Source organism: Malania oleifera, chromosome 6 (assembly GCF_029873635.1).
Source record: "Malania oleifera isolate guangnan ecotype guangnan chromosome 6, ASM2987363v1, whole genome shotgun sequence".
Taxonomy (NCBI): Eukaryota; Viridiplantae; Streptophyta; class Magnoliopsida; order Santalales; family Ximeniaceae; genus Malania; species Malania oleifera.
Genome location: NC_080422.1, coordinates 34,952,664 through 34,973,321, shown reverse-complemented (window position 1 = coordinate 34,973,321; position 20,658 = coordinate 34,952,664). Strand labels below are relative to the sequence as shown.

At 35.3% G+C, this 20,658-nt stretch overlaps 1 protein-coding gene across 4 annotated transcripts in view; it reads left to right on the top strand.

The window, feature by feature from the left end:
* The window catches only part of LOC131158198 (ABC transporter C family member 13), a 230,507-nt gene that overhangs the window by 139,958 nt on the left and 69,891 nt on the right, over nt 1–20,658 (top strand). For all 4 annotated transcript variants that reach the window (XM_058112888.1, XM_058112887.1, XM_058112886.1 and 1 more), the window contains 6 exons: nt 1,905–2,006; nt 2,088–2,155; nt 2,498–2,629; nt 2,733–2,880; nt 15,278–15,549; nt 15,712–15,871. In XM_058112888.1, coding sequence (XP_057968871.1) covers nt 1,905–2,006; nt 2,088–2,155; nt 2,498–2,629; nt 2,733–2,880; nt 15,278–15,549; nt 15,712–15,871 — 882 coding nt within the window. The remainder of the gene's footprint in view (nt 1–1,904; nt 2,007–2,087; nt 2,156–2,497; nt 2,630–2,732; nt 2,881–15,277; nt 15,550–15,711; nt 15,872–20,658) is intronic.

The window sequence follows — 20,658 nt, the reverse complement described above, 5'->3', positions numbered from 1 at the left end:
TTATTTGTTCATTATTGCTTTAGAGGCAACAGTATTTCCCTCTGGTTTTTTTTTTTTTTTTTCATAGTTATGCAAAATTTTGTTCAGTTATTATGATGGTGTTTTGACAATAATTTATAGTGTTATGTCCAAGTTCCCACCTGGACAAAATGCTTAATACTTTTTGACAAAATGGAGTAGCTGAATAAAATAAAAATGAATTTAAAACAGCAGAACGCTTTAATGATGCTTATGGATGTTCCAAATGAGTTTTGGGAAGATGCTGTTTTAGTTGCTTGTTATCTTATAATTCTTAGCGTTGTTGTTGTAGCCCCTTTTCGCTGTTAATGGCTGAATATTATACTCTATTCTATATGATTACCCAATTGTATCTATGATTGCCTTTTTTCTCTGTGGAGCTCCTACGGTTAATGCATTTTCTCATTGTGCTGGAAAATGTGTGCTCGTTGATCTTTATCATGCTCAAAATGCGTCTACAATTGTTAAATCTCTAAAAAATCATCATTACTTGTCATGTGCTGGATTTAAAGTTTTGGAAAGTGTTCCATCTTTTCTTTGGAAGGGGGTCATTAGATACTGATCTTGTGAAAATCTGTTTTAAATTTCGATTTCGATTCAAATTTCAAAGCTCCAAAAGAATGTCAATTTTGATGGAAATTTTGATTTCGATGTCAATTTCAATTTCGATTTGAAAAAATAATGGAAATTAGTATTAAAGCATGGAATTTTTTTATGAAACTTTAGAAATGGTTAATAGACATAATAATGTAAGTTTTAGGACTAATATATTGCAAGTTAAATTCATATATGTTGTGTATGAGGTGGAAAAGTTGTAATATAATATGTGTATCAAACATATGTAAGATAATATGGATTAAATATATTCAGTTAATACAAATGAAATTCATAAGTCATTTAAATATTATTTATTATACAAATAATGATAATTTAGACATTAATTTAGAGAAAATGTTGTTGTAAGTTCATTTTTTCATATAATTTTGAAAGCCCTCATAACAATCTTTTTATCTCAATAAAAAATAAAATATATTAAGAGAGAAATTTCACTTTGCTCCTAAATATCTCATTTGAATTCCAAGGAAATTTCATTCTATAGTTAAAATTTCTTCAAGTTTCGTTAAAATTTTGGGATTTTGGTAAATTTTGGATGATACGTTGAAATTTCGACAGAAATTATATCGGACGGAAATGGACTGCTATTTCGATTTAGAGAGTGAAAAAAACAGGAAACAAAGGAAATTTCGACAATTTCGTGGAAAATTAAGACCATGATTATTAATAATATGTTAGAGTGCTGACCTGAATCTGTACATAGAGTTCAGGAAACTCTCGGCCTCTCGCTGAGGTTTTTCCTCTCTTTTTTCTCTCTCTCCTCTTCTCTTCTCTCTCTTCTTTTCTTCCTTTATTTAAGCCTGCTTTGTCTAGTGTTTGTTACAAGCTGGGGTTAGGTGATATACACCTTCAGCTTGAGGGGGAGTGTGAGAAAAAAAAAAAAGTGGTATTTTAATGATTAGGTTGTCTTAGTGGGGGTATTTTTTTCCTTACAACTTTATTATTATTAATAATATATAGAGGGAAGACCTGAAACTGTAGGTAGATTGTAGGAAACGGCCACTCAGTCTTTTCGTCTATTTTTATCTTCTTCTCCTCTTCTCTTCTCCTCTTCTTCTCTTCTTCTCTCCTCCATCTATAAGAGTACAGCAACAGAGATGCACGCTCTTTTATAGGGGTTGGGCTATTCCAAGCCTATGTCCATTTCCACTAAAGGAAGTTAATAGTTCACCCAGGGAATTCAAATGTCTGATATTATTTATGTTTTCTTTAAAAATTGTGGTTCCTCTTCCATTGTTGCATCCATCTCCTAGCTAACTACTTGCTTTCAGGTTGGTTCAGGTAAATCATCCTTGTTAAATTCAATTCTTGGAGAAACACGGCTTCTCAATGGGACAATTTTTTCAAGTGGGTCAACAACATATGTACCACAGGTTCTCATACAGCATGGGTTTGCTACAGTATAACACTCTCATGCAACAAAACTTTCTTATGCAGGCCTTTGCTTCTTGTAGGTTCCATGGATCCAGTCAGGAACAGTACGTGATAATATCTTATTTGGAAAGGACTATAATGTGCAGAGGTGTAACTCCACCTACAAAATAAATCTTGTTGATAATTATAGTCACAATGGTTCTCTATTCATTTCACCTGTAGCCACACTTATTTTCTATTCCACATGTAATTTATAGCCATTGACTACATCTTTTTGTACTATCTAATGCTTTTATTCTTGTTCACATTCTCATTTTGTGTGAGGCTTTATCTCCCCACTTTATGTTGAATAGATTGTTCTCTCCCCTATCCCTGTGGATGTGCACGCACGCACGCGTGTGTGAGAGAGAGAAAGGGGGAGAGGGAGATCATCTTTCTCACTGTTGACTTCTAAGTTTTTATTTGTGGATTCTTTTTCTACTTCAAGCAGGTACTCAGATGTATTGCGAGCATGTGCATTAGATATTGATATTTCACGAATGGTTGGAGGTGACATGGCTTATATTGGAGAAAAAGGTCTCAACTTATCAGGTGGGCAAAGAGCTCGTCTTGCTTTGGCAAGGTAATATAAATGTTCTTACCCAAATTTTGACAGCTTTATGATGTATCAAATAGTCTGAATCTAATATATTCTTGGTCTATACCACTTTTTCTGATATTAGCAGGGCTATATATCATGGCTCAGAGATATTTATTCTTGATGATATCCTCAGTGCGGTTGATGCACAAGTTGCTTGGTGGATTTTAAATAATGCCATTCTAGGACCTCTTATGGACAAGCAAACACGTATTCTTTGTACTCACAATATTCAGGTTTTATTCTATTCTTGTTTTACCGAGATCAGTTCATGAATTAATAAAAATTATTCAATTTTTATCACCTGGATTAAGGAACATTTTATGACTGTTAATTTAGACTTTTTTAGAATATAATGTTAGATGTTAATTAGCATTGTATGGTAAATGTGCTTCAGTCATCTATTCAAACTTTTTAAAGAGGTGCTTGCTTGAAAATTTGAATCCCATTTAATATAATATTTTTTTATGGGTAGAGTGCTTTATTGAACAATTACAAATGGCTTAAAAGAGTGGCTTATAACCTATAGGACTGAAAAAGAGATGTCAATAACCAGATATGCTGATATTATGTTTTTAAATATTTGAAAACTGAAAAGTAGTGCCCTTAATTTGAGGGTGCAAGATGATGCACCATTCTGATACCTTGATATGTCACCCTAGAGTATGTGTTTACAATGATGGAGAATAACAATAAGCGAGTACAGCACCTGAACTTGCATGGGACTCAATGTCATGAGACACGCACGCACGCATGCACACACACACACAGGAGAAAATTTATTTTCTGGGAGGAAAAACTTCCACCTCCATTCTCTTGCTTTTTTCTTCTTTTCATCTCTTTTTCTCATATTTCCTTCCCTCCATCTCTAACTGTACAACAAAAGGCTTGGTGTGCAACCATGAGAGACATTAGGAATTGTTAATGGTTATTTAGTCATTTAGCACTATTATTATTATTATTATTATTATTATTATTATTATTAAGTGTGAGTTAGTAAGGGTATTATGGTCATTGGCATTGTACTTGACATATATTATAAATGGAGGGGGAGACCTATCATTGAGGTTAGGTATTCCATTTTACCCAATTATTCAACATGGTATCAGAGCAAGATCAAAGCTAAACCCTAATTGCTTGACCACCACTAAATCAAACCCTAAGCATCATAATACTACACAACCTGTTGCTCTAGAAGGGTCATCAGCATCACCAAAGTCCAGGAGCAGGTTCAGCAGTTGCTGGAAAAACCTGCAGACGCTGGAAAAATCCTGGACGCTGGTGTCCTCTTCAATACCTCAAGAAATACCTCATGTTTTTCAAAACTAACCACATAGCAAGCCACAGAACATGCCGATCTGCCAGCCCTCAAAGAATGTGACAGCTGAAAGCTGGCAGTGCCGTCCCCATGTGCCGGCGCATGAGACACATTGTGTCTCCAATTTGCTCCAATTTCCTCCCAAATGTCTTGAATCCTTCCCCAAACCATAATGCCAAGTTGTTTGTCATCTTTTTTGTCCAAATGTATCACCTTTTTTCAGTTGCTCATGTGTGGCATTCCAGGAATGATTGTGTTCTAATGCCTGAAGCTGTTGGTCATTAATTATAGACTTCAGTGAGGCCTGAAACAGTGGTATTGCTGTGTTCTTGATTCGTTTTTATCTTTTTTGTTCATTGTCTGCTTTTGGTTTGCTCCAATTGTCGAATGTTGTGTGTTGGGATGGTGTCCACAAATTCCAAGAGGATGTTGTTTGCTGTGTACTTTATATTTTCTACTGTATAGACGCTGTTTGGTACTGTTGGAGCTGTATGTTGGTTTCTTTGGGCTGTGTCTAAGTCTCTTAGAGCAGTAGCGGCATTTATACATTGATTTTGTGAGGTTGTGGCAGTGCTATGTCCAGTTGGTGGCGACTTATTCATGGTCGAATAAGCAGTTGATTCATTTGTGTTTGGTTCAGTTGATCTGGAAGTTCACTTGTGGTTGTTTTGGTTGGTCGAGAAGGTCATTTTTGGAATTCCAAGAGCATTTGTTTGCTGCTGTATTGAAGTTGTGTGTATGTTGGAATTGCAACCTCAAATTCCAAAAGTGTGTTTCCATTGTCAGGCATTCATTCAAGTGAACAGCATAATATAACTATCTCGGAGGAAGAGTATTCAAGTTTCCTACAATATCAACATCACAACAAGCATCTCATGACATTGCTTGTTCGAAAGGATAATCCTACAATTTGTATGTCATTTGGTATCTCTCCCACTAGTCTTGGAATTATTTACTCTATTGCTATTGACCATATGACAAGTGTAACCAACTTCTTTTCTGCCCTTTGGTATCCTAAAAATCTACCTCAAGTTACTCTTGTTGATGGATCGACAACTATATTTAAAGGGATATGAATAGTAAATCCTACTTCCTCCATCTCTTTTTCTTTTGTTGAATACATTCCTAAATCCCCTTTCAGTTTTATGTTTGTTAGTAATCTTAAAAAGGCACTTAATTGTTCTATAACCTTCTTTCTTGATTCTATGGTTATTCAATATCTCAAGATGAGGAAGACAATTGGTACAGGATGTGAGGCTGATGGACTCTACTACTTTGAATTGCTCTCTTCTCCCATTGCCTGCTAGCCAGTGCTACACTGCTTCAAATCCATTGTCGCCTTGGTCGTCTGACTTTTGGTTGTATTTAATGAAAGATCGTTCTGAGTTGTATAATATCTTGTGTGCCATCTATTCCCAAATAAAGACTCAATTTGATATGCTAGTCCAGATACTTCATGATAATGCTAAGTAGTACTTCAGTACCCGATTCAGTACCTATATGACTAATTCTGGTACCATCCATCAGCCATCTTGTGCCCACACTCCATAACAAAATGGAGTTGTAAAACATAAAAATAGACATATTCTCAAAGTTATTCGTACCCTATTGTATCAAATGAATGTCCCCAATGTTTTTTGGAGTGATGTTGTGCTCACTGCTTGCTCTCTTATTTATAAAATGCCATTTCCTATCCTTGGTGGTAAAATCCCATATCCAGTTTTCTTCCTTAAGGCTCCTTTGTTTTCCCTTCCCAAACAGATATGTTAAATCCTCATGCTATCAAATGTATTTTTCTAGGGTATTCCTATACTAAAAAAGAATATCAATGTTATACCCCACTTTCCATTGATTCTTTATCTCTACTATTGTCACCTTTTTTGAGTCTACACCATACTACTCTGATTCCTTGATTTTTGTTGGCCTTAATGAGTCCCTTCCTCTACCTTGCCTTCTAGATCCTAACCTAATATCTGCATCCAACCCTCCAACATCTTCATCCAGTTTGAGTCCTTCTTATCGCTTGGATCATCCCAATTTGCAGGTATATACATAGAGACTCAAGGGAGGAGAGCCTCCTCCATCTTCCACTTTTATGCCTGTAGTTCCCCTGTCAAATGATCCTATTTCACAAGATGTTGATCCACCCATTATTGTTCGAAAAGGTAAACGTAGTTGTGCCCAACATTCAATCTCAAATTTTGTTTGTTATGATTCTTGTCATCCTCATATTGTTGTTTTGTTACTACTTTGTCTTCTATTGCTTTGTCAAAATCTATTTCTAAGGTCCTATCCCATTCTGGGTAGAGGGATGCAATGATAGAAGAGATGCATGCTCTACAGGATAATGATACTTGGGACTTGGTACGTCTTCCTCCTGATAAGTTTGTGGTTGGTTGTTGTTGGGTGTATTCTTGAAGGTTAGTCCAAATGGTTTCCTAGCTCAATTGAAGTCCCACCTTGTTGCTAAGGGATATAATTAGGGGGTATATGGCCTAGACTATTCAGACACATTCTCCCCTATAGACAAACTCGCTTGACTACGTTTTTTCATCTCCTTAGCCACCATCTATCACTAGCCTCTACACCAATTAGATGTGAAGAATGCTTTCTTACATGGTAATCTTTAGGAGGAAGTCTATATGGAGCAACCAACTTGGTTTGTTGCTCAACGGGGGTCGGGCTTAGTGTGTCAACTCAAGAAGTCACTATATGTTTTAAAACAGTCTCCAAGGGCATGGTTTGGTCGCTTTAGTGAAGTACTTGAGTTTCACTTACAACGGTGTGCAGTACATCATTCTATATGTTATTGCCATACTCTACCCAGAAGGATTTTGCTTATAGTATATATGGATGATATTGTGATTATTGGTGATGATGATCAAGGTATTCAAAGCCTAAAGCATTTTTTGCAGACTAAGTTTCAGACAAAGGACATGGGATCATTGAAGCACTTCTTGGGGTATAGAAGCTTCGAAATCTCGTACAGGAGATGTCTTGTCACAAAGGAAGTATGTTCTTGGTCTTTTAGATGAGATGGGGCTGTTAGGATCCTAGTGTGTTGATACACCCATGAATCCCACTAATAAGTTAGCACTAGATATGGGTGATTTGTTGCCTAATCTAGGACAATATTGGAGACTTGTTGGAAAGTTGAATTATCTTATAGTCACTCAACCAGAGTTATCCTTCGCAAGAAGTGTCGTGAGTCAATTTCTTGATTCCTCGAGAACAAGTCACTTGGACGCAGTAATTCGCATCTTGAGATATCTCAAAGGTGCACATAGGAGATATCTTTTATATCAAGATCAAGGTCACGCTTATACTCAGGGACATGCAGATGCAGATTGGGTTGGGTCACCTTCTAACTAAAGATCCTCTCCCGGGTACTATACCTTGGTTGGTGGTAATTTGGTTTCTTGGAAGAGTAAGAAACAAATTGTGGTCACTAGGTCAGTGTAGAGCTAGGGCTCACACTACTTGTGAACTTGTTTGATTGAAGAACATGTTGAAAGAACTAGGTTTTCCACATTCTCATCCTATGGACTTGATGTGTGATAATCGAGTTGCTATTCATATTGCCTCCAACCCAGTCTTTCATGAGTGGACAAAGCACATAGAAGCTGATTGCCACTTTATTCGGAAGAAACTTGTATAGAAGCTCATTACAACTACTCATGTGAAGTCTAAGTTTCATCTTACTGATTTGTTCACTAAACCCTAGGGAGGTGTTCGTGTGAAATTCATTTGTAACAAGCTAGGATCATACGATATATATGCTCCATCCTGAGGGGGAGTGTTAATGGTTATTTAGTCAGTTAGCATTATTATGATTATGTGCTAGAGTTATGTTAATGTGTGAGGTAGTAAAGGTATTATGGTCATTGATGTTGTACTTGTCATATATTATAAATAGAGGGAGAGACCTACCAATGAGGTTAGATCTTCCATTTTACCCAACTATTCAATATGAATATTTGTCATTCAGCCCTAATTGAGCTTTTTCTTCAATTTTATTCTCTATTTTAATTTCGTGTTTATTTTCGTATTGTTTTTTTTTTTATTTTCTTCCATCCTTCTCTTGTGCCGATCATTCATGCATCAATTTGTTATCAAAGTCTCATCTCAATCCTCCATTGCTACCATCATCAAACCATCATCCCCTAGTGTCACCCTAACCATCAAACAACCATTTGTATGGTTAACCTCAAAATATTTTTAGACGTCAAAGGTTCTGTTCCTTAAAGTTATGAATAGTGTTTCGTTAAGAAGGCAAGCCAAGGTTGGCAAGGCGAGAATATAGGGCTTTCCTTAAATTTTAAAAGACTAGCAGTTTGAGACAACAATCTTCATCAATTCACTCTCCAAACTATTATTACTGCAAATTTAAGGGATCAAGCGCAAATATGTGCCGGTCAATAAACTTTCTAGAAGTGAGAATTTTTAAACTGATTAGCCGAGCCTTTATTTCAAATATTCACCAGTTATTCAAAATTTAGGATGACTAGTTGACACTTGTGCAATGCACAAGACATCATTAAATTTTAATATAGAAAATAAATTTAATTGAAATCGATTAATATCAATTTTAAATTAATAATGTATTTATATGTTCATAATTAATATAAAAATTTATTTTTATTAGGAAAAAGTTCTAAATTTAGACAAGTGCATCAACTAAATCATTCCTTTGACTATTTTGTCATTTAGGTCAAGTAATAAATGCAATTTTTTCTTTTTATAATTTAAAGAGTCAAGCCCTAAAAAATTAATTGAGATAATAATAAGACCATTACCTTTATTTCTGTATATATTTTTCACTTAGTAAAAATCTCAATTTCCATTTTCTTAGTTTAAAAAAAAAAAATCATGAGCTATAATCTGTAGTAGCATAGCAAGTGATTTGAAAAAGTAAATAAAATTTAGAGGATATATGTATATAGGAATATATTCCATGAATTTAGAGAGGATGAATTTGATAAATCTCTTGTAGGGAGTTGCCTTCCCCTTATAGTGATGGATTTTGATAAAAATCACGCATTGGGCATGATTTAATACTACATTTAATAGTAGGATATTATATTAAAAATATTTTTATTTATTTGATTGTATAGAAAAAAATTTGGTCATTAGAATTTTAATTTTTTTGTAATTTAAAATTAACAAAAACTAGCATTGGTGTTTTGGGGGCCATAGAGAGATTCTTGTTCTACTTTATATATATATGTATATGTGTATGTGTGTATGTATGTATTTATGTGTGTGTATATATATAATTATTCAATGATAAAAATAAAAACCAATCGTATACAAATCAGTTCAAAATTTAGCAGAATGCACTTGGGATGAGTTTGGCCTCTCTTTTTTAGTTGAACATCTCCTTGTTAAATGTAGTGATGATATAAAGGGTTTGATGAACAACTTCTTCAGCTTTTAAAAGGAGCCAATTTAGATTATTGTAAAAAATTTCCAGTTCCTCTTGTGAAAAGGTGTTGTTAGAAAGTAAAAGTCGATTCTGAGTCTTTGATTAAAAAGTTGTGTGGTGCCTGAAAATATTTAAAATGAGTCTACTCACAAAGTGTGTGTTTTCCCACCCCCTTTTTTGGTTGAGCTTCTCCTTTTAAAAAGTGAAGGCTGGTTTTAAAGGTTGTTGTAAACAACTTTTTCAGCTTTGAAAAAAAAAAAAATCCAGCTTCTAGCTTTTTTGAGGAACTTTTAAAAGTTGCGAATTGATGCTTCTAAAAGCTAAAAGCTGTCTTTTTTCTAACAAATTATCTATTCCATGTGTATCTGATGCTTCTAAAAGCCAAGCTCTTTTTTCTAACAAATTTTCTTCTACTCCATATGTGTCTTTATTCTCTCTCTTTTTTTTTGTTTTTTTCAAGTACAACAAATTTATCAGCACATGAATTATATTTCCTAAAAAAACATGACCATTCTATTCAAGTTATATATTTGTAGCCATGTTACCACCTTTTTTGTAGTCCCTTTTTCTTTCTAATAGCCCTTTTTTACAGGGCCAAACAATTTCTTACAATGATGACAATGGGCTCTTTTTCATCAGTTTCTTTCTAAAGGTCGATGCTGAGTGTTTGGTAAAAATTACAAGGTTCTTGAAAATATTTAAAATTTTGAAGCTTTTAAAAGCAGAACACTAAATTTGTTTTTTTCAACAAATTATTCTATTCCTTGGGTGTTCTTAGTTTTTTTTTTTTTTTTGAATATTACACAATTATCAACTCATTAATTATATTTTATAAAATGCATATTCATTTTAGCCATTTTAAATATTTTTTAGCCACATAACTTTACAACTTTTTCTTTTTAGCAAACACTAAGAGTCAACCTTTAAAAGGGGATTTTAAAAAGAAACTAATGAAAAAGAGCTGATTATGGCTGTTGTTAAAATTGTTTGGCCCTGCAAAAAAGGAGCTGTTAGAAAGAGAAAGTTTATGGTAGATAAAAGTCATAAGGTTCCTGGAAATATTTAGAATAACTAAAACAGATGTCTTTTTAGGAAATGTAATTAATTTTTTGATAATTTTTTAATATTTGATTAAAACTAAAGGCCGACGTGGAATAGAATAATTTGTTGGTTAAAGGATAGCTTTTTTAACTTTTAAAAGCTTCAGTCAGTAACTTTTAAAAGTTTCCTAAAATGCTAAAGGGTAGCTTTTTCCTATAAGCTGAAAAAATTGTTTATCCTACGCATTATACCCAGCCTTTATTTTTAAAGAGGGAAGTTCATCCAGAAAAAGGAGGGGAAAAAACTCGCCCTTGAAATACACCGAAGAGAATTGTCCCAGCAGAATGAGTTGTGTCACAATTTGTGAGTTGACTCATGGGATAACTATTAATGGAATTTAACTAGAGTATAGAAAACCAGATTGGGTCTTGTTGTGCTACATGCAATGGAATGATAACAGGAAAGAGTATGACGACTACGAATCACCTCATTTAGCAACTGACAACTGAATCAGGAAAAAAATGAGATGATCACTGAAATAGTGAGATGAGATCCTCTCACTCATTTCTCGCTTGGATCAACTTCATTGACCATTTCTAACTGTCAGAAAGGCTGAAATGGTAACTTCTTTCCTGGTGGCTCAATCTCTATCTTTTATTGTGATGCTTTTGTTAAAGCTTGATAACATTGTTGGCCTACAACCTAACAGCTTAAGCTTTTAGGTAAATTGGTAATCTAAATGGTATCAAAGCAGCTTACCAAGAGGTCCTGAGTTCTTTTCTTGTTGCCCAAATTTACTGTGTGGTTTTCAAAAAATTATTGTGTTCCCTATCATGGGTGTTATTTATCATGTGTTTATCTCTCCACATGCTGTTAGGCTGCACATGCGGAGGAGTGTTAAAACTTGATATACATTGTTGGACCGCAACCTACTGTTGCTCCTATTAATTGATGCTCTTCATTTAAGCTTATTTTTATTTTTTTTATCAATGCTCTTTATTTATTGAAGTAGTGTCTGATTATCACTTTACCTAAAAGCTTAAGCTGTTAGCCTGTTAGGTTGTGGGCCAAGCTTTAATTTCTGCTGTATAAACCAATTTAAAGACTACCCCACACCTGCAGCTCAACAGCATGTGGAGAGACACAAAAGATAGATGACACCCATGGAATATAATAATTTTTAAACAGCATATAATAAACACAGGTAAGTGGCAACGAGACTAGAACCCAGGGCCTCTTGGTAACCAGCTCTGATATAATGTTAGATTACCACTTTACCTAAAAGCTTAAGCTGTTAGGTTGTGGGCCAACAATGCGTATTAAGCTTTAACATAATCTAGTAATTTGCAACTCCCTTATTGCTGCCACTCAGTTGGCCGCCCTTGCTTTGATTTTGTGACAACAATGCATTTAACATTGTGAAGAGTTTAAGATTTTGCAGCCGTATGTCTTCTTCCAACTACTGTGGCTCTCCCGCTCCTATTAATTGAGGCTCTTCACTTAAGCTTATTTTGATTTTTCTTTATTGATGCTCTTTATTTATTAACACGAGTGCTTGTGTGCGTTGTGGAATTTAACACATTTGCCAAGATTTAGATCAATTAACACTTTAAGGCGTCACATCCTTGTTTCTGGCATGTGTCCAGCGGTGGAGTCATCCAAAATCTGATGTAGGCACAGGGCCTATGGAAGAATTAGTTTTACAAAATTATCATTTGAAAACAAGTAAAAGGCCAGTTAAAAGAGTATTTGTTAGAACACAGCATGCATCCATATATCTCATAATGCAAGCAAAAAGGCTTTACTTTCATTGACAGCCTCTCTACATTGTGCTTTACTTTATACGCAACATTTTCCAAACTTCTTGGGCTAAATATTTTAACAACAAAACACGTCTTTCTAACAACATGTAATTGTAGTGCATGTCAAAAGTAACAATCTCTTGGAAAACCCAGCAAGTGGTCCAATTAAACATGAAATTTTTGTGGAAGTAGGTGAGCAGCCGCAAGGTCAGCAGACATTCTTAATCCCCCCCCCCCAAAAAAACCCCACTATTATAGGGATTTTTCCATTTTAAGATGTGATTTCTTTATACGCAGTAACGCATGCATAATCATGTTGTCATGAGCACATTCTTTATTTTAAACTTATGCAACCTCCTTATCTAGAGTTACCATCATAACACATTCAAATAGCACACATTTCAACATCATTTCAACATAGTAGTGCTAACTCAAACAAGTGCGAATTTCCAACTTGGCCAACTGTTGCTTGGTGCGGAAATATCTCCATAGGTTTAGGGCCTTTCACCAAAGGTACACAATCCTTGCTTGCTCAAATTTCACAATATCACTGCCACAAACAACACATATGCTGTGTCAGCTATTTCAAAAAGTAGCAATTCAATAGATGTGCATGCAGGCTAAGCCATAAAAAACAAGCTATCTTCCTTGCACTATCAAATCCATCACATGTAAATTTTCAACTACAACAAAAATGTGCACCTATGAAAACCCAAGAGAAGATTAAAATCCTTCCTTATTTGGATTCAATTTCATGCAAATGACTGCTCCTTTTCCTTGAAAAACTCCCCTTCTACCTGAAACCCCTAGATGAATAAATGAAAACCTTGGTAATCGGCTTCTTCAATTATTTTGATGTCCCTTAATTTTTCTGTAATTTTCCTGGTTGTCCTTGAATTTCCCTTATTTTGCTTGGTTTTCTGCAGAATTTTCTCTCTCCTTCTTCCCCTATCTCTCTCTTTAGAACTAGGGTTTACACTTTACCACAATTGCTAAGAGGTGAAAATGTGATGTTGCTGGTATTCCTAATGCTGGAAACAGATTAGGACAGCAGCAGCTTTCAGCAAGTGGGCTCCTGCAGTGCTGCCAGTGTCTGCCAGGTGTCTATTCTTGGCTTCATCATGTCACTTTTCTGTTTTTGTTTTTTTGTTTCAATTTCTGTCCCAAACTCCTGTGTTCTTTATATTTTGACATGGAAGTTCTTAATTTCTTTTCATCTAAGCCCCTCCTACCTCTAACCTGGGTCTTAAATTTCCACAAAATTGACGAAATTTTCATTGAAATTTCTGATTTCTGTCACCCTTGAAATCGAAATGGCAGTTGATTTCTGTGTTGCATAATTTCTGTTGAAATCTCAACGAATCATCTGAAATTTATCGAAATCTCAAAATTTTAGCAAAACTAGTCTAAATTTTAACTATGCAACAAATTTCCTCGGAATGCAAATGAGAGATTTAGAAGTGAAGTGAAATTTCCCTCTTTATTTATTTTATTTATTTTATTCGAAACAATATTATTATGAGTTCTTTTGATATTTTATGAAAAATAAACTTACAACATCATTTTATTTAACCATTCATGTCTAAACTATCATTATTTGTTTAATAAATAATATTTAAATGATTTATGAATTTCATTTGTATTAACTAAATATATTTAATGTCCATTATCTTTCAAATACGTTTGATACACATACTACACTACAACTTTTCCACCTTGTACACAACATAGATGTATTTAACTTGTAATGTATTAGTCCTAAAACTTACATTATTATGTTTTTTAACCATTTCTAAAATTCGGCAAAGAATTCCATACTTTACTATTGATTTCTGTTATTTTTTCAAATTGAAATTGAAATCGAAATTTCCGTACTTTTGGAGCTTCGAAATTTGAGTCAAAATCGAGATTTGAGACCTTACCTCTAACAACTTAAATGAAATTTCCAGTATCAATTATTATAACTTAATGCACTAAATGCACAACTTGCTTAGTACAAAAAATCATTCCATACAAAAGCAACATAACAACCATGCAGTTAAGAAAAAGTAATTTAAATTTGCCATGGCTTAAAGGGTATGTTTTCATAGAGAGCTGGTCTGGACTTTGGTGTTTTACATGCTGGCATCTGTGCTCTCCATATTTTTGAGTTCAAAGAAATAGTAATTGTTGTTTGATTGATGCTTCTTTGCTAGAAATCAATTTTTTATGTTGCTCTGTTATCACCATGGCCAAGCACATGGATAGCATGGTAGGGGCCATGAATTGCTCAGCCATGTGCATGGATACCATGGTAAGGGCCATGAATTGCACGGTCAAGTGCACGGAGAGCATGGTTAGAGAGATATGATGGGCAGGGCCATAGATGACTGAGGACATCCTCATGCTCATCCATGGCCTGACCACACCCATCTATGGCCATGGCGAAGGCCATGGATGGCATGTTGAAGCACATGGACAGCTTGGTAAAGCTCGTGGCCCAAAGCCATCTTCTTTATATATATATATATAATTTCACAAGCAGCATAAGCACAATAGCTTGCATGCTTTGTGTGGAAATTCTTTGTGATCATGGTTCAAGACTTTGTTGTGGTATTTTATCAAAAAAATTTCCCTTTATTTATGCATGACAACTTGCAATTTGGGTGGGCCCTGGCCTATGGCCTCAACTATAGAGCTGATTCTGGTGACTATTTCAAGGCCCATTGAACAGGTGAAGCCAGGGCTTCAAGACAGCATGGACCAACCCAAGTGCAGTCTGTCTTGCTATTCCCTTTTGGTTACATTATGTATGATGGAATTGAGATGGGCTTTTAATTTTGTGTATTTTTTTTATTCTTTGTTTAAATTTCATTAAATTGTATTTTATCATCAACACATGCAAGCATTTCCTGGGTTAATTAGTGTTTGGTCTAAAAGCAATAAATGCCTTTGACTCGTAAATGTTTGTAACAGTGTGAACAGGTCTGTATTTTATGACTAATAACTTTAATTTTCTGTTTTCCAAAATGATTCTAAATATTGCTACATTTTCCTACACTGGACAGGCAATTTCTTCTGCGAATATCATAGTTGTAATGGATAAAGGACATGTGAATTGGGTGGGAAGCTTAGCTGAATTGTCAGTCTCTTCTTACTCAAAATTCTATTCCCTGGGAGACTTAAATATTGCTTCTCAAGTTGCAAGGCAAGATAGCGTGGATAAGTCTGAAGAAGTCAAAATTGGAGAGATAGATGCTATAAATGTTTCTGATCCAGTGCAAGAGATCATCGAAGTTGAACAGAGGAAAGAGGGAAAAGTTGAATTTACTGTGTACAAGTGAGGAAAGATGATGTATAAAAGATCATTTTGCACATAACATTCGCCTAAAAAGAAATTCTTTACACTGTCATTGTATAGAAAGAAACATATATGCAGTTTCCCTCTCTTAATTTATCAATCTACTTTATTTGTAATTTTTACACTCTTGATCTTCTGCAGGAGTTATGCTGCATTTTCTGGTTGGTTTGTTGCCACTGTAATATGCCTGTCAGCAGTTTTAATGCAGGCTTCCCGTAATGGAAATGATATGTGGCTGTCATATTGGGTGGACACAACAAGCGGGAGCATTAGGACACAGCATTCCACATTGTTTTATTTGGTAATAAGTTGATTCTCTTATTGTTTCAAAGAAGCAACATATTTATAATGTTTATTGCTCATCTCAAAAAAAATAGTAAATATACAGATTTAATTGAGAATGCTGCATTGCTGGCTGAAAATATGCAATTCGCCTTGCAATTTCATGTCCAGTTGGTGAGGAGCATGAATTACTTTGCCAAGATATTCATATTTGGTGATTGTTACTTTTCCACTTTCCAAGCCATGTGGTAAACATCATATCTCATCATTTATTGGTGTACGAAAACCTAGTTTGTATTCAATGATAAAACCCTGCCTCATATTTAGTGCTTAGCCTGTTTATTATCCTAAGTGCAATATCTGCTGCCAGTTATGCACAACTCATCTCTGTAGTTTGTAATGTTTATCATCATGTTTCTCATATTCTCTGTCTCCTGTTATTGTTGATCCACCCCTTCTGGCAGGCATTACTGATCCCCCTCAAACCTCATCATCACTAATTAGAATTTATGATCCACTTGAGGATTCTTAACCTCCAAATTGTGATGTGCTCTCTGCCTGGTTGGGGGAACTCTTTAAAATCAAGATGAAAATAATGCGATTATTTGGGAATGCAACACATATTTTGCAGCAAACTAAACCCCCAAAGTATCAGATAAAGTCTATTTGAATACTCAATATGATTTTATTCCAGCAGTTGGTAGTCAGTATAAGTGATGGATCTTGTAACATTGCTATTAACTGTTTTTTGTAATAGAAAAAAATCCTCAGTCCTACGTGCTGTATTAATATTGAAAAGTTGATCCCCTCTACCCATTCTCTCTCTTTGAAGTATACAATTTATAAGATTCCTTGATCAATTGGTCTAATACCAAAGTGATGTAAATTATGCTGCATAAAAGCAATTATCCAAGTTCCATAGAAAATAGACAACTAGTCTTGCTGTCTTCAGTTAAATTTAAAATAGAAATTCTCCCTACAGTGAATTCTTAGGTAAAACCTAGCATTGTTAGACATCCTATCACGTCCCAATTTCTTTTAAGTGACCACCCATGATTCCATCTAGAATAAATCCAATAGAAGCACTTGGCCTAAGAATATAGTATTGAAAATGCATAAGAGGAGAGTACTAGACAAGAGAGGCTGATATAGCCTTGCACAATTGTCAATGCCCATTTTTCTCTAGGTATTACTTCTATTGGTTTTTTTCTTAAAAATACCTCTGCTTGTGTGCTTGTAGGGGAGCTTGGGGTACTTTTGAGGGTAGTTTTAACCTTTAATTTCATAATGGATGGAATTAGAGGTGACAATTTCGTGAATTAATGGTTATCATTAGATATTCATGATTAGAATAGATAGTGTTAGGTTCCAAACATCCTAGAGGACAAGGTGGCAATTTTCTTTGCCTTTAGGGGTACTCTTGGAAGAGAGATTTTTTTCTTAACCTTAGCCCCTTTTTTTTATAAATAACAAGGCTAGGGAGGGGTTTTAGACAGACAAGAAGAGGAGAGACATACGTTCAACTCGAGAGAATTAGACATTGAGAAAATGGAGAATAGATGTTGAGGAAAAAACCATCGAGAGCTACATGTTGAATAATTGGGTAAAATGGAAGACCTAACATAAATGATAGGCCTCTTCCCCTATTTATAATATATGTCAAGATGTATATACCAATGACCATAATACCCTTATTAACTCACACTTACTAACATAACTTTATTACATGCTAATAATGCTATATGACCAACATAACCATCAAACACTCCCCCTCAAGATGGAGCATATATATCATATGCTCCTAGCTTGTTACAAATGAATTTCACATGAGCACCTCCCAAGCCTTTAGTGACTAAATCAGCAAACTTCAAATCAGACTTCACAAAAGTGGTTGTATTAAGCTTCTCCACAAGTTTCTCCTAAACAAAGTGGCAATCAACTTCAATGTGCTTTGTTTGCTCATGGAAGACTGGGTTAGAGGCAATATGAATAGCAACTTGATTATCACACATCAATTCCATAGGTTGAGAATGTGGAAAACTCAGTTCTTCCAACATGTTCTTCAACCAAACAAGTTCATATGTAGTGTAAGCCATGGCCTTACACTACTCAGCACTTGACTTGGCCACCACATTTTGTTTCTTACTCTTCAAAGAAACCAAATTACCACCAACAAGGATACAGTATCCGGTTGTGGATCTTTTATTTGACCAAGTGACTGAGATAATTCAAATTCCAACAATTCTCCAATAATGTCCTAGGTTGGGCAACAAATGACTCACATATAGCACTAACTTATTCTTGGGATCCATGGGTATATCAATAGATTTGGATCCCAAAAGCCCAACCTCATCTAAAAGATCAAGAATATACTTCCTCTGTGACAAGATAGTTCCTATGTGATATCTTAATACTTCTATACCCAAGAAATACTTCACTGGTGTCAAGTCCTTGCTCTTAAATTTAGTCTATAGTAAAAGCGTTAGATCTTGGATGTCATGCTCATCACCACCAATACTCAGAATATCACCCACATACAATAAGCAAAATCTTGTCGAATGGAGTAGGATGATAAAATACAAAGTGACCTATTGCACACCATTGGGGGCAAAACTCAAGTACTACAACATCAAGTTGACAAACCATGCTTTGGGAGATTGTTTTAAACCATGTAATGATTTTAAGCCTGCTCCCCTTGAGCAACAACCCAAGTGGTTGCTCCATATAGACCTCCTCCTAAAGATCACCATGTACGAAAGCATTCTTTACATTTAACTCGTGTAGAGGCCAATGACAAGTAGTGGTTAAGGAGATGAAAAAATGTACTAAGGCAAGTTTAGCGATTGGAGAGGATGTGTCTAAATAATCCAAACCATACAGCTAAGTATATCCCTTAACAACAAGGTTGAAGTGGTACCAAATCCCAAGTATCATTATCAAGTAGCATACACATCTCTGCAGCCATTGCAGTCCTTTGACCAAAATGTGATAGGGCTTTAGAAATAGATTTTTGAAGTGCAATATAGAGGACAAGGTACCAAAAAAATAGTAATACAAGGGTGACAAGAAATAATGGAAGGAAAATTTTGATATTGGATGTTGGGTACATGTACGTTTGCCTTTTCAAACAAATATAGGAGGATCAACATCATGAGAAATAGGATCATCTAACTAGGGAACTACAAGCACAAAAGTAGAAGCTGGAGGAGGCTCTCCTCCCTTGAGTCATCGTGTGTATACATTGCAAGTCGGGATTATCCAACCGACAAGAATTAGGGATAGATAATAGGTTAGGATATAGGAGGCAAGGCAAAGGAAGGGACTAATTAAGGTCAATAGAACTCAAGGAATCAGAGTAGTATGGTGTAGACTCTAGAAAGGTGACATCAATAGAAACATAACCGATGTAAAGTAGGGCTATAACATCGATATCTCTTTTGACTATCCCAAAAAAAATACATTTGATAGCATGAGGATCCAACTTATCTGTTATCGTAGCTCACTAATGGAGAAAGGACACAAAACTGAATATACAAGGAGGAAGGGAGAACAAAGGAGCCTTAGGGGGGAACTAAATATAGGATTTTATCACCAAGGACATAGGATGGCATTTTATAGATGCGAGAGCAAGCAGTGAACATAACATCACTCCAAAAAACTTTGAGGACATTCATTTCATACAATGAGGTAAGTATGACTTTGAGAATGTTTATTTTCCACTCTGCAACTCCATTTTGTTATGGAGTGTGGGCACAAGATGACTGATGGATTATACTAGCATTAGTCATATAGGTAGTGAATTGGGTGCTAAAGTAATCCTTAGCATTATCACTATGGAGTATCGAACTGGCATATCAAACTAAGTCTTTATTTGAGAACAGGAGGCAAAAGTTATTAAACAACTCTGAACAATCTTTCATCCACAAGAAAGTCATCTTAGAGTACTCATCTATGAATGTAACAAAGTACCGAAACCTCAATTTCAACATGACACGACTCAAATCCCAAACATCGAAATGGACTAGCATGAAAGGACTAAAAGGCTCATTTGTTGACCCAAGAAGCAAAGGGAACAATAATGTTTTGCCAATTGACAAGACTCGCACTAAAGATTAGACACAGAATTTAAGGAACTAATTGTTTCAACTTGTCCAAGAATGGATGACCAAGGCAACAATGGATTTTAAGTAGTGTAGCTGCAGCTGCCTAGGCAATGGGAGGAAGGAGCGACTCAAAGTAGCAAAGCTCACGAGCCTTACATCATGTTCCAATTTTCTTCCTCACGTTCAAATCTTGAGTAAGCATAGAATTAGGAAAGAACATTATAGAACAATTTAGTGACTTCATAAGCTTTCTAACTGACATGAAATTTAAGGTGATTTAGGAATATACAAAATAGAAGAAGGAGAGATGGAGTAGGATTTACGGTTCTTATACCCTTAATTGTAGCAGTGGACCCATCAACAAGGGTAACTTGAAGTAGATTTTGTGGATAAAATACAAAGTGATGAGTTGCTCACTGTGGAGTCCAAACTCAAGACAACAGCAGCAAAGAGACCAAACTATGCTTTGGGAGATTATTTTAAACCATATAACAATTTCTTGAGCTGACACACTAAGCCTAACTCCCCTTTAGCAACAAACCTAGGTGGCTGCTCCATATAGACCTCCTCCTGAAGATCACCATTTGTAAAAGCATTCTTGGTGTCTAACTGATGTAAAGGCCAGCGACAAGGTGGCTAAGGAGATGAACAAGCGTATTGAGGCAAGTTTGATGATTGTAGTGAATGTATCTAAATAACCTAA